Source organism: Narcine bancroftii, chromosome 5, assembly GCF_036971445.1.
Source record: "Narcine bancroftii isolate sNarBan1 chromosome 5, sNarBan1.hap1, whole genome shotgun sequence".
Lineage (NCBI taxonomy): Eukaryota > Metazoa > Chordata > Chondrichthyes > Torpediniformes > Narcinidae > Narcine > Narcine bancroftii.
Window position 1 is genome coordinate 219,458,831 of NC_091473.1, and position 12,302 is coordinate 219,471,132.

At 40.4% G+C, this 12,302-nt stretch overlaps 1 protein-coding gene across 2 annotated transcripts in view; it reads left to right on the forward strand.

Moving 5' to 3' along the window:
* ipo9 (importin 9) overlaps positions 1–12,302 on the forward strand; it is a 99,167-nt gene that overhangs the window by 11,112 nt on the left and 75,753 nt on the right. The window contains exons 3-5 of one of the 2 annotated variants that reach the window (XM_069941296.1): positions 3,628–3,714; positions 8,711–8,912; positions 9,083–9,171. In XM_069941296.1, the coding sequence (XP_069797397.1) occupies positions 3,628–3,714; positions 8,711–8,912; positions 9,083–9,171 (378 nt within the window). Of the gene's footprint in view, positions 1–3,627; positions 3,715–8,710; positions 8,913–9,082; positions 9,172–12,302 lie in introns of those variants that run through there. The other variant, XM_069941297.1, reaches the window with a different exon arrangement.

The window sequence follows — 12,302 nt, forward strand, 5'->3', positions numbered from 1 at the left end:
AATTTCCTCAACTTCACTGAAATACCATCACATCAGACTTTAGCCTCTCCTTTTCAAATTTCCAAGTGAACCTCAATCATTTTGTGATCACTGTCTCCTGAAGGTTCCTTTACAATAAGCTCTCTAATCATCTCTAGTTCATTATAGAGCACCCAATCCAAAATAGCAGATCCCCTGGTTGGCTCATTAACAAGCTGCTACAATCTCTCCCTCTCCCTTCATGATAAAATCCCCCCGTGATGATTATAACTCTGTCCTGACATGCCTTTTCCATTTTCAGTTGTACTTTCTAATCCACATCCCGGCTGCTATTTTGAGGCTTGTATATAACCACCATTAGAATCCTTTTTACCTTTATCATCCTTTAACCAAATCCAAAAGGATTCTTCCTCTTCTGATTGATCCTATGTCACTTCCTCCCAATGTTGCTTACCAGCAGATCCACATTACCCCCTCTGCCACACCATGTATCTTTGGATGTTCACCTCCCAATGACATCAATCCTTTAGCTATGACTCAGTAATGGCCACAATATAATACACTCCAATCTGTAGTTACATGATCATCCACTTTGTTTCTAATGCTGCTTGCATTTAAGTATAATACCTTCAAACCAGTATTTGAATGTACTGTGTTTCTGTCATTGCTCTGGCTGCAATTTTGTCTCATCGCCTGCGTTCATCCTTGCTGCACACTATCTTTAATTTACTGCTGTTTCCATCTTCTTCACTTGTAACACTCTGGTTCCCATCCACCTGCCAAATTAGTTTTAAACCCTCCTGAATAGTTCTGTTAAATCTGCCCACTAGGGTATTGGTCCCCCTTTGAGTTCAGGTGTAACCCATCCTTTTTGTATAGGTCATAGCTTTCCCAAAAGAGATACCAATGATCCAAGAATCTGAACCCTTGCTCCCTGCACCCTATTCTCTGCCAAGCATTCACCTACCTGATCTTGCTATTCTTCCCCTCACTAGCATGCAGCACAGGCAGTAATCCTGAGATTACTAGTCATAGTCTCAAATTAATTTGCAACTTGGTGAAATACCAGTTTCTGAGATTGTAGACAGTACCCACTATCATCACATTATGATTGTACTCCTTCACTGTGAGGTTACTTTTGGACATCCCATTCTGGTTGAACAGATCCCGAGCCAGGATCTCTGCTCTGTCTTTATTCTGTTCCTCTCCAAGTATCAGGATTGAACTAAGCCAAGCTATTTCCAGTTTTGATGGCATAGCTGTCTTCAAGGTGAGCTTCTGCACACACCTCAACCACTGGAAAAGCTTACGTTTTTCATCTTTGTTTGAATGTTCTGTAAAGGACCTTTCAATGTTTTGCTATGTTAAAGTTGCAGTGTGGTTAAATGTCCATCTCATTGAACCACAGTCTGTCTTTGAACTTCCCGTAGCCAACCATTTCAAACCCTTCTCCATTCTCACACAGGTGTTTGTCCTTGGCCTTATCCATTTCCAAGGTGAAGCCAAACATAAACCTGAGGAACAACACATCATATTCCTCCTGGACAGCCTGAAGTTCAATGACACAAAAATAGATTTTTCTATGTTATCTAGTTCCATGGGTTCCATCTCTAACTTTTTTTTCCTCTCTAACCTTCCTCTCTCAGTGGTCAGATGCTCTCCATGTCTCCCAACTTCTATCCAATATCTTACAAGCTCTCAGCTCCTTCCCAGCTAGGTCCACTCTTTGATATAGTTGATATCTCTCCATCCCACATTTGTCACGATAAAGGATCCTGACCTGAGTTATTGATTGACCATCTCTACCCATGGACAGTGCATAACCTGTGTGGTTCCAGCAGTTGATTGTATACTAAATATTGCAACATCTGCTTATCTGCTTTTGTGTTGGCATGAAAAATCAATTTAGTATTTTAAAGTAAGATGTGGAATACTTTTTAATGGGGCATGATCATGGAATAATTTAGAATAAATTCAAAACAATTTGTACATTAAAAATAAACTTGTTTATATTTGGCTTTCCCTTACTGGAGGCATGATCAATGTATTTTCCATCAGATAGCAATAAAAAAGGGAGAAGGTGTGGTTAATGTCCAGGATGTCAAGTCTGGGTTTTATTATTGTGGCCTTGACTGATGCAATCTTCTGCTTCTCAACTTTTGAAAGGTAAAAGTATTTCTTGCTCTCTGTTCATGTAAAAGGGCAGTAATGCTAATTTTAAGATTAAATGTAATGGTACTTCCTCAGGAGTTTGGAGGTTTAATGTGACATCGAAAACCTTGGCAAACTTCTACAGATGTGTAGTGAAAAGTGTGCTGACTGGCTGCATCACAGCTTGGTATGGGGACACCAGTAACTGAGAGAAAGCCCTGCAAAAGTTAATGGGCACAGAGAAGTACATCATAGGCAAAACTTTCCTAACCATTGAGAAAATCTACATGGAATGTTGCTATCAGAGAACAGCAGCAATTATCAAGGATCCACACATCCCAGGATATGCTCTGTTCTTGCTGCTGCCATCAAGAAAGAGGTCTAGGTGCCATAAGACTCACACCACCAGGTTCAGGGACAGTTGCTACCCCTCCACCATCAGACTCCTAAACAATGAACTCCATTAGAGACTCATTTAAGGATTCTTACTTTACACATTATTTATTACTGAATTTTGTTTTAGATTATGCAGTCAGTTTGTTTACATTTATTTCTTTGTTTGGATTTCTCCCTTTTGTATTCGTATCCTTTTTTGAATACTGCTTTTGCAATACCAATGAGTAACAATTCTGTCTGGCCTGCAGGGAAATGATTCTCCGGGTTGTATGTGATTTTATATTGTGACAGAGTGTGGTTTGGGAGGAATTGTTAAGACAGCTTGCACACACACATTTTAAAACACAGAATATTTGCAGGACTTCTGCAGAATGCTTTTTGCAGGAGGCAGCAAAGTATTGACAGCAGCTTGCCTGGGGAGTATGTGATCTTTGCAGGCAGAGGAAAAGAGTTTTGTTCTCAGAGAGGGAGGAGACAGAATTCAGTTCCAGAAGGACAAGCTGGCCAACTTTGAAAGGCTGCCTGGTCAAAGGAGGAGATTGGCAGTCTGAAAGGTGACCTGAAAGAAAGAGAATCATCTGGAGAACCCTGAAGGGGCCAGTTTAATCAGCAAGACTGATTGAGAAGGAATCAGTTGTGGATGTCCTGGAAAAGGAATCTCTCTGAAAACCAGCAAGAACCCTCCTGAGTGGTAACCATTTGCCTGTTAAGCACCAAAGCCTGGTGAACTTTGTTAATGTTAACTTCTGTGCACAATACGTGAATTTCCTGCAACCAGTGAGATTGGACTGTGATCCAAATAACTTTTCTAATCTTAAATATACATTACACACACCTGTGCTTAGTACTAGAGAGGGGGATTCAGTAGTTGGGTAGGTTAAGTAATAAGTTAAAGTTCAATTCTGTTTTCTTGTTCAAATAATTAATTAAAAACAACTTTTGTTTAAGTAACCTTGTGTTGTGCATATCTATTGCTGCTAGTTTTTGAGGTCCTCTGGATGAACTTTGAGATAAGAATGATGGTATTAACATTTGGTTAATGCATTGTTTATCAAGGAATGTAGTAGATCAAGCATTTAACATGACCCTTCTTATCCATAGCTGGCATCTGTAATTCTCAAACAGTACGTGGAGAATCATTGGTGTAATCAATCCGAGAAATTCCACCCACCTGAAGCGACTGAGAGGGTAAGAGTACATCAAGATGATTATCAACTGTTAATGAGAGCGTCTAATAGGTGGTGGAAACATCAGGATGAAACATTAGAGAGGAAGAAAGTAGATTGATGATTATTTCAATAGTGAAAGACTGGGATTTGGGAGTGTTTGCGCACGCATCATAAAAGATTGGTTTGTGGGTGCAACTGATAATCAAAAAGGAAAATTAAATGTTGGCCTTTATCGCTAGAGCTATTAAATTTAAGATCAGGATGGTTCTGCTGCAACTATGCAGGGTACTGGTGAAGCCACCACCTGAGGCACTGCATGCAGTTCTAGTCTTACTCGAGAAGGGAGTCTCGAAATGCTGGCTTTGGAGATGGTGCAGAGGTTCAAGTTGATTCTGCAGATGAGGGGGTTAACCCAGCTACTCTCAATGAGGGTCCTACAGCCCCCTGGAGTTGCAGCACATTTAAATAAAAGCCTTGATTTCTTTTCGCCTCACCGAACAAATTTCTTAAATGTTTATTGCATAGTCAGTCAGAGAGAAGTATAGAAGATACCAAAACTTGACTGCTTCATGGGGAAGGGGCCCATAAACTTTGAGCAGAGTCCAAGGAGGGAACCATAGCTGGAAAAGAAAAAGGGAGAATGACTGGGTTAGCCAATGAGGAGAGATTGAGTTGTCTGGTAAAATACTCACCGGAGTTCGGAAGAATGATGGGGGAGGGGAGGGGGTGGAATTAATTAAAAGTGTAAAATTATAAAAGATAAATAAGATAGAGGCAGAAAAATAAATAAGATAGAGGCAGAAAAATTGTTTCCACTGGTATGTGAGACTAGAACTAGGAGACATGACCTTAAGATTTAGGGGAGTAGAAGTAGCACAGAGATAAGGAGTAGCTGCTTTCCCAGAGAATAGTGAATCCTCTCCCCAAAGAAACATCAGAGGCTGCCTTGTTAAAAATATTTAAGACTTGGATAGATTTTTGCATAGTAGGAGAATAAAGGGGTATGGGGGAAAGGCAGGTAGGTGAAGCTGAGTCCATGGCCACATCAGCCATGATCTTATTGAATGGTGGCACAAGGTCAACAGGCCAGATGGCTGACTCTTCTCCTGTTTCTTATGTTCATATGTAAGAAAAATAATGAAATTGGGGTGGTAGATATTTTTAGGTCAAAAAACTATAGCATAAATGAGTTTGATCTCAAAGGGACAAATAAAATACAGTCCAATGAGACTTTGGTGTGTGGTGGATAAGGTTGATACGTTGAGGGCATGTTCTTTCTGTCGAGGGAGTGGAGTTCACCAGATTGATTCTTTATGAGGTCAGATTGGTGTATGTCAAGAGATTGAGATGATTTGGGCATGTATTCATTGGGTTATTGAAAGAAGTCATAAGGGGACATCTTTGAAACTCATCAAACTTGGATGGAACCAGACCAACATGGTGGATGAGGTTGCACCAGATAGTAGGAAGTCTTGGAGAAAGGTTAACAGCTAATGTTAAGGATGAGCCATTTAAGACTGGAATAAGGAGAATTTTTTTCTCCCAGAAATTGATGATCCTGTGGAGTTTTCAACTACAGGGCAGATGAGGCCAAATTGTTAAGTATTTTTTCAAAAAGGAATTGATGTATAACCATACTGTAGAACACTGTAGCACAGAAACTGACCCTTTAGCCCATATATTCTGTGCCTAACTGTTTTTCTGCCTTGTCCTATTAACCTGTGCTTGGACCATATCCATGCATGTAATTGTCCAAATGTTTCTTAAATGTCAAAATCAAGCGTGTATTCATCACTTCAGCTGGTAGCTTGTTCCAACTTTTACCACTTGCACCCAAATGTTCCCTTTAAATGTTTAATCTTTCACCCTTAACTCCTGACCTTTTCTTGTCTCACCTAACCTCAGTGGAAAAAGAGCTAAAGAACTGATGGCAAAAGAGATTGAAAGATATGGAGAGGAAACAGGAACAGGATACTGAATTTGGATGATCAATCATGACAGATGGGATGGAAGGGTCAAATGGCCACCTCCTACACTGTTTTCCATGTATAACCTTTACAACATAGGACAATGACCATGGCAACAATAACTTGACTGAAAGAAGGGTGGGGTTGGAAACAGTTCTTTCAATTATTAACAGAGGAGAAAGATGAGGTGGCAATATTGATCAAGCTGCTATGTATGAGCGAAATTAACAAAAATCTTTCTTGGGATGTAGTGTATTGAACAACAGGGGAATTGGAGCCAAAGCTCCACCAGAAATATAAAGATAGAGTTTTAAAAACTGAGAGTTAGAGGGAGTGGGGAGGAAAGTATCTGGTTGATGTCAGATGCTCATAAATTTGATAACCGAGCTGATTACAGAAGGTTTAGAGAAGTAACAAAATGATAGGAGAGCATGAGAAAAATACTGACAGTAAATGTAAAAAGGAATCACGAGGTATTCAACAGGTATGTGAACTGAAGTGGGACCAATCATAGTCCAGAAAATAAATATATTTGTGGAGACTGAAGATCAAAATGAGTGCCTCACATCAGAGTTCACTGAGGAAGCTGCTGTTAGAGTGTGAATAATTAGGAATCAGGATGGGCAAAACATTGGTAGAAATGGATAAATCACTTGTCCTGGATGGGGTGCATCCTGAGGTAAGATATTTCAGAAGGGATTGGCCATGATGTTTCAAACATTGACGGTCAGATGATGGCTCAGGATGGTAAAATTGCAAATGTTGCATGTTTGTTCAAAAGGTATCATGGGATGAATCCCGTCATGACAAATTTGTCAGTGAAGTAAGGAAGTTCAAGGAAAAATCAGACAATTAGTGTGTGTGTGTGTGTGTGTGTTCTCCCCAAAACTTTTGATGCCCTGGCTAATCAAGTACTTATCAATCTCTGCTTTAAAGACATCCAATTTCTTGGGCTCCACAACCACCTGTAGCAACAGGTGGTAAATCCACAGATTTACCAACCTCTGGTAAATTCCTCCACTTCTCTGTACTAAGAAGATGCCCTTCAATCCTAAAGTTATGCCCTCTTGTCCAAGACTCTCCCACCCATGGGAAACAACCTTTCTGCATCTACTCTGTTCATGCCTTTCAATGTTCAAAATGTTTCAATGGAAACTTTGACCTGGATGCTTATTTCCTGGAATTGAAGGGGATAGAAGAGGAAAACTGTGGAAGGTGATCTGGAGCCAAATCTAGTTCCACGTCAAGTGAACCAGTACGGACTTGAAGGGCCGACATGGCCTGTTTCCGTGCTGTAAACGGTTATATGGGATGGTCTCTCATTCTCCTAAATTCTAATGAATAAAGGCCAACCCTCTCCAATGTCAACACGTACATTAGGGTTAGGGTCTCTCTTAAATGAGGAGCCTAAATCTGCTTGCAATACTCCAAGTGAGTTCTGACTAGTGTCTTATAAAATCTCAACATCATATTGCTGCTCTTGTATTCTATTCTTGAAATAAATGTCATCAGTCACTTCTATATGTTTGTGTGTGTGTGTTTTATGCCTGTGTGTGCTGTATGTATGAATGTGTATATGCATGTGGAATTGCATGTGTGCGCGTGCACTTGTATGTGTGCATATGTATGTAAGCTATGCCCCGGCAAATTATTTTGCCAACTGGTATTGTTTTCTTCCTATCATTGTTGGGATCAATGCTTATTTTTACATGTTAAAAAATGTTTCATTTTAGTACACAGAGAAAGAATTTACTTGGTTGATGATATCAAGTTGTCCCCTTTATCATCCATACCATGTTTGCATAGTAAAGACGAGATGGCGTTTCTCCAGGACCCCAGAGCATATTTACATAAATATGAATTGGAATAGAAGTTAAACATTAAAATAGTAAGACTTATACAATAACAGTCCACAGTACCCCATTCTCAAATGTTCTGGGAGTTCAGGAATCTGTTGGCTTGGGGGAAAAAGCGGTTGCCCAATCTGGATGTATGGGCCCGAGTGCTGCAGTACCTCCTACCAGATGGCAGAAGGGAGAACAGTTAACTTGAGGAGTGTGTGGAATGCTTCACAATGTTTATTGTCTTTTGCCTGCATCAAGTTTTGTAAATGACCTTCATGGTAGGAAGAGAGCCCCCAGTTATCTTTTACGCCGACTTGACTATCTTCTGCAGGGTCTTGCGGTCACACTGTGGCAAACAGGAAAGGTGATATCAGTTGCATTTGGGGAGATAAACCAGCCGAATGGGCAGATAATTGGCAAGTGGGACAGTGTGAGGTGAGGAGTTCTGATAGAAGGGATGAGAAAGGCAACATCATCTTAATTGGAAAGAATGTACAGGAACTGGAAGGTTCCTGTACATCATTTTTTTTTTAAGGTAACAGTTTACTAGCAGAGCTGGTGGGATTTGTAAGTTGGTGCCTGGAGTACAGAAGTAGAGGTGTTATACAGAACCTCAATAAAGTTCTGTTTAGACTACATCTGGGCTATCACATTTAATTTTAGTCACCGCACATCAGGATAGATTTCTAGTTTTTGAGAGGGAGCAGAGATTAATCCAAATAGTTGGAGGGATGCAGAGTTTTAGCAGTAATTCTTCGCTGGTGTGCGTGGAGTGAAGGAAGTTGAGGGGCGATTTAATGGTGTACAGAATTAAACCAGCTTCAGATCAGGGGAACAAAAATAAGCTATCCCACAACTTGATAGTACAGTGGGAAGCAAAAAAAATGGTGAGGTTATGGACAAAAGATATGGGGCCACGTGAGGAAGAACTTAAATATAGAATAAGTGGTAGTGACCTAATGCTCACTTTCTACATGGATGATGAAAATGGGAATGATCCATGATTATAAAAGAAATTGGATTGGCCCTTAAACAAAATAAACTTACAGGCCAAGGGGGATTGAGCTGAGCAGATAAGACTGGGTTGCTGTTCAAAGGGCTTCATGGACTCAGTGGGCTTGTAGTCATCCTCTAGCACAGTAACTGAAGATGACTGTCTAATCAGATTCAATTATCCAGCTATTTATTCTACCTTCTGTGGCAGGCTAAGATGGCCATCAGAGAGCTTTTACCAAGTGGCCTGCAAGAGACGATCAGTAAAGTACGATCCAGTGTAGCGTATGCTATATCAGCAATAGCTCACTGGGACTGGCCGGAGGCCTGGCCAGAGCTCTTCAGACTGTTGATGGAGATGTTGATCAGCGGCGATGTGAATGCTGTGCATGGAGCCATGCGTGTCCTCACAGGTACAAATAATGGGCAGCCTTGTCACAACTCCCAAATTAATTTCAGTGTAATGTCAGAGTTGGGAATTCTTCAAACTAGTAATGATCTGAACTTAAGCTGCACTATTTCATTTTGTTTAGGCTGGCCTGACATTCAATTTCTGATGTCTGCTTATGACTTCCTTTTGCAGAGTTTACTCGGGAGGTTACAGACACCCAGATGCCACTGGTGGCACCTGTGATTTTGCCTGAAATGTACAAGATTTTTACAATGGCTGAGGTAGGTGACCATGGGTCATTCACTTTTTTTGAACTTCTGGATCTGCCAAATCCTTCATATTGGGCCTCTGTGGAAGATGTTTCTTAATCGTGTTTACATGAAATCAGTGGCAATTTGAATGTATGAATGCCTTTAATCAGGTACTTCTGCACAGATCTTGGCAGTAGCAACATGGATTACAAAGCATGTAGGGAGAAAGAAAGCTGAAGAGAGAACATAGATGGAGATTTATTGAGACCGTGTCCACCACAGTCGTCCCCAAATTTGTTGCATAACACAAATGTTAACCTGGAGGAGGAATGAATCAGTTATCATGTTGCATTTGGCCCCACTGATATCAGAAAATAGGGGAAATGTTCTCGGATGGTTCTATCTGAACTGGAATTCCATTTGAATCCTTTGGAAAAGATATTTGGACCATTGATATGTTAAATAAGTTAGACTTGGCAGGGGGTTTCCATAGGGGTGGGGTAATTGTAGGGAGCTGGAGAGAAGGAATGTTAAGGATTCATGTGGAGCACTGAAAAGATTTGTGGGGAAAAACAACAATAGGACCAGGGTGAAGAACATGAATAACAGAAATAGTTTGGGAACAGCATTCAAGCATTAGTATGTACTACGTCCACCAAAAAAACTGGAGAATTGCTGGACTTTATGATTGCTTGAGATATGAAAAACGCTCAACAAAAACCAAGAGTTGCAAGCAAATATTGCAGAGTGTAATAAATATATAAAGAATGGGGCAGAAAAAATGTGAAGACATTTTACTAATCTGAAACTCTAATGACATTTAGGACAAGGTATGCCAATAGAAAGGCAAATTTAGGACACAAATAGAGATAAAATATTAACTAATATGAAAGGACTCTTTCTAAATGTACTGATGAGGAAGGGAAAAGTAAAAGGGAATTGGGTTTTACGATACCTTCATGTTTGCAAAGCCAAAGGAAAGACCAAGTGTGACAATCTAGTTATGGAAAATGAATCCGAGTAGTTAGTTTAGGGAACCATCCATGTAACAGCTATTAACCGCAGAGGGGGTCAAGATATGAGGGGAACTATTACATGATGTAATTAAGTAACTACATGATGTTACTTGATGCAAATAAGCGCATTGATGAAGGTAGAACAATGGATGTAGTGTAAGGTAAGGAGGCCTAGCTTTGTGGATACAGAATGAGTTTGCCCACAAAATATAGAGGACGGTTTGAATTCTGCATGGAGGTCAGTGACTAGAGATGTTCCACAGGGATCTGTTCTGGCACCCCTCCTCTTTGTGATTTTTATAAATGACTTGGATGCGGAAGTGGAAGGGTGGGTTAGTAAGTTTGCAGATGATGGTCAGTGGTGTTGTAGGTAGTTTGGAGGTTTGCCACAGGTTACAGAGGGACATTGATAGGATGCCGAGCTGGGCTGAGAAGTGTCAGATGGAGTTTAACCCAGAAAAGTCATTTCAGTCGGTCAAATTGGAAGTTAGAATACAATGTTAATGGAAGGGCTCTGAGCAGTGTGGAAGAACTGAGAGATCTTGGGGTCCATATCCACAGGAAATTCAAAGCTGCTGCAAATGTTGACAATGTTAAAGCACATGGTATGAAAGCATATCTCATTTACCTTGAGATCAAGTTCAAGAGTGGTAAGGAAATGATGCAGCTAATCAAGACTAGTTAGACACCACTTTGAAAATTGTGTTCAGTCTGATCACCTCACTATAAGAAGGATGTGGTGCTTCAGATGTGGGGCAGAGGAAATTTACAAGGATGCTGCCTGAATTGGAGAGCATGCCTCCAATCTTTTCTGATTGGAGTAATGTAGGATGAAGGGTGACAGGCTTTGATCGTGTGGATGGCCTGAGGCTTTTTCCCAGGACTGAAATGTCTAACATGAAAGGGCATAGTTTGAAGGTGCTTGGGAGTAAGTACAAGGGGGATGTAAGTTTTTCCACACAGAGGTGGGTGCATAGAATGTGCTGCTGGCAACAGTGGTGGAGGCAGGTACGATAGGATCTTTGAAGATACTATTAGATAGGGATGTGGAGCTGAGAGAAATGGAAAATGCTATGCAGTTGTTAGAGTGGGGATGAAAAGTCTGTACTCTCCTGTACATTTTTATGTTTATGCATAGAAGAATTAATTTTAAAAGGATGAGAATAGGTTAATTGAGGGAAAATTGACAGCTAATAGGAACAACAGTCAGAAATATTTGATAGTCAATAGAGTTTGAGAAATATTTTTTTGTTTCAAGAAATAATAGAAGCAAACAATCCAAGAATGAAACCACTTGGACAAATCAAAGGAGAACAAAAAAAATATAGTTGGGTAAGAAGTCATGGGCAACTGCAAAAGCAAAGAGGATCAATTAAATTAAATCGGTAAGGAATATAAGAAATCGTGTTCTCTTAATGCCAAAAGATATGTCCACCAAGGAGGAAGTACAATAAACCTGTAGTTAGTGTACAGCAGGTAAAGAAGAGACTGCAGACTTTTCAGTGAACAGCAGGGAGCTTCACACTGTGATCCTGAGTGCAGCACATCGTCTTCCAACTTCTTGGTAATGTTCATACTAGTGGGGCCCAACCTTTTAAAAAGGAACGCTCCACGTGTTCGAACTTAGTAAAAAAGCATTATAGCCATAAACAGCAACCTTGTCACAAGTTGTTCCTGTTGAGAAACTGGGCCGTCCCAGCAGCTCACAGGGACGCTTGGCAATCCCACAGCTGTGGCAGCTGGCATGTTATTGTATATGGTTCCCTTCCCAATAGCTCCTTTAATGGTTTTAACAAAGGGTACATTGTGGTTGTATGATTCATCAGGTTAGGCTAATTTCAAAAGTTGCCCTGAAAAGAATAAATCTTACTTTCTACTGATACGTAATCCCTGCCACCACTGCCATAAAAGATTCTGCTTCATTGGCCAAATCCAGTTAAGGAAAATCCATTCTCAATAGAAACAATGGAAAGGAATTAGAAAAAATGTTTCCGCCCCACCCCACCCCCACCTCATGTTTCCAATTGAAACAAACTAAGTAATCCTTTACTAACCACAGACCATCTATGGCACAGGTGCTCCGTGGTTAGTAGGGGATTACTTTAGGTGGTATGTCAATGGAGAAAAAAAAGGTTGAGAACCACT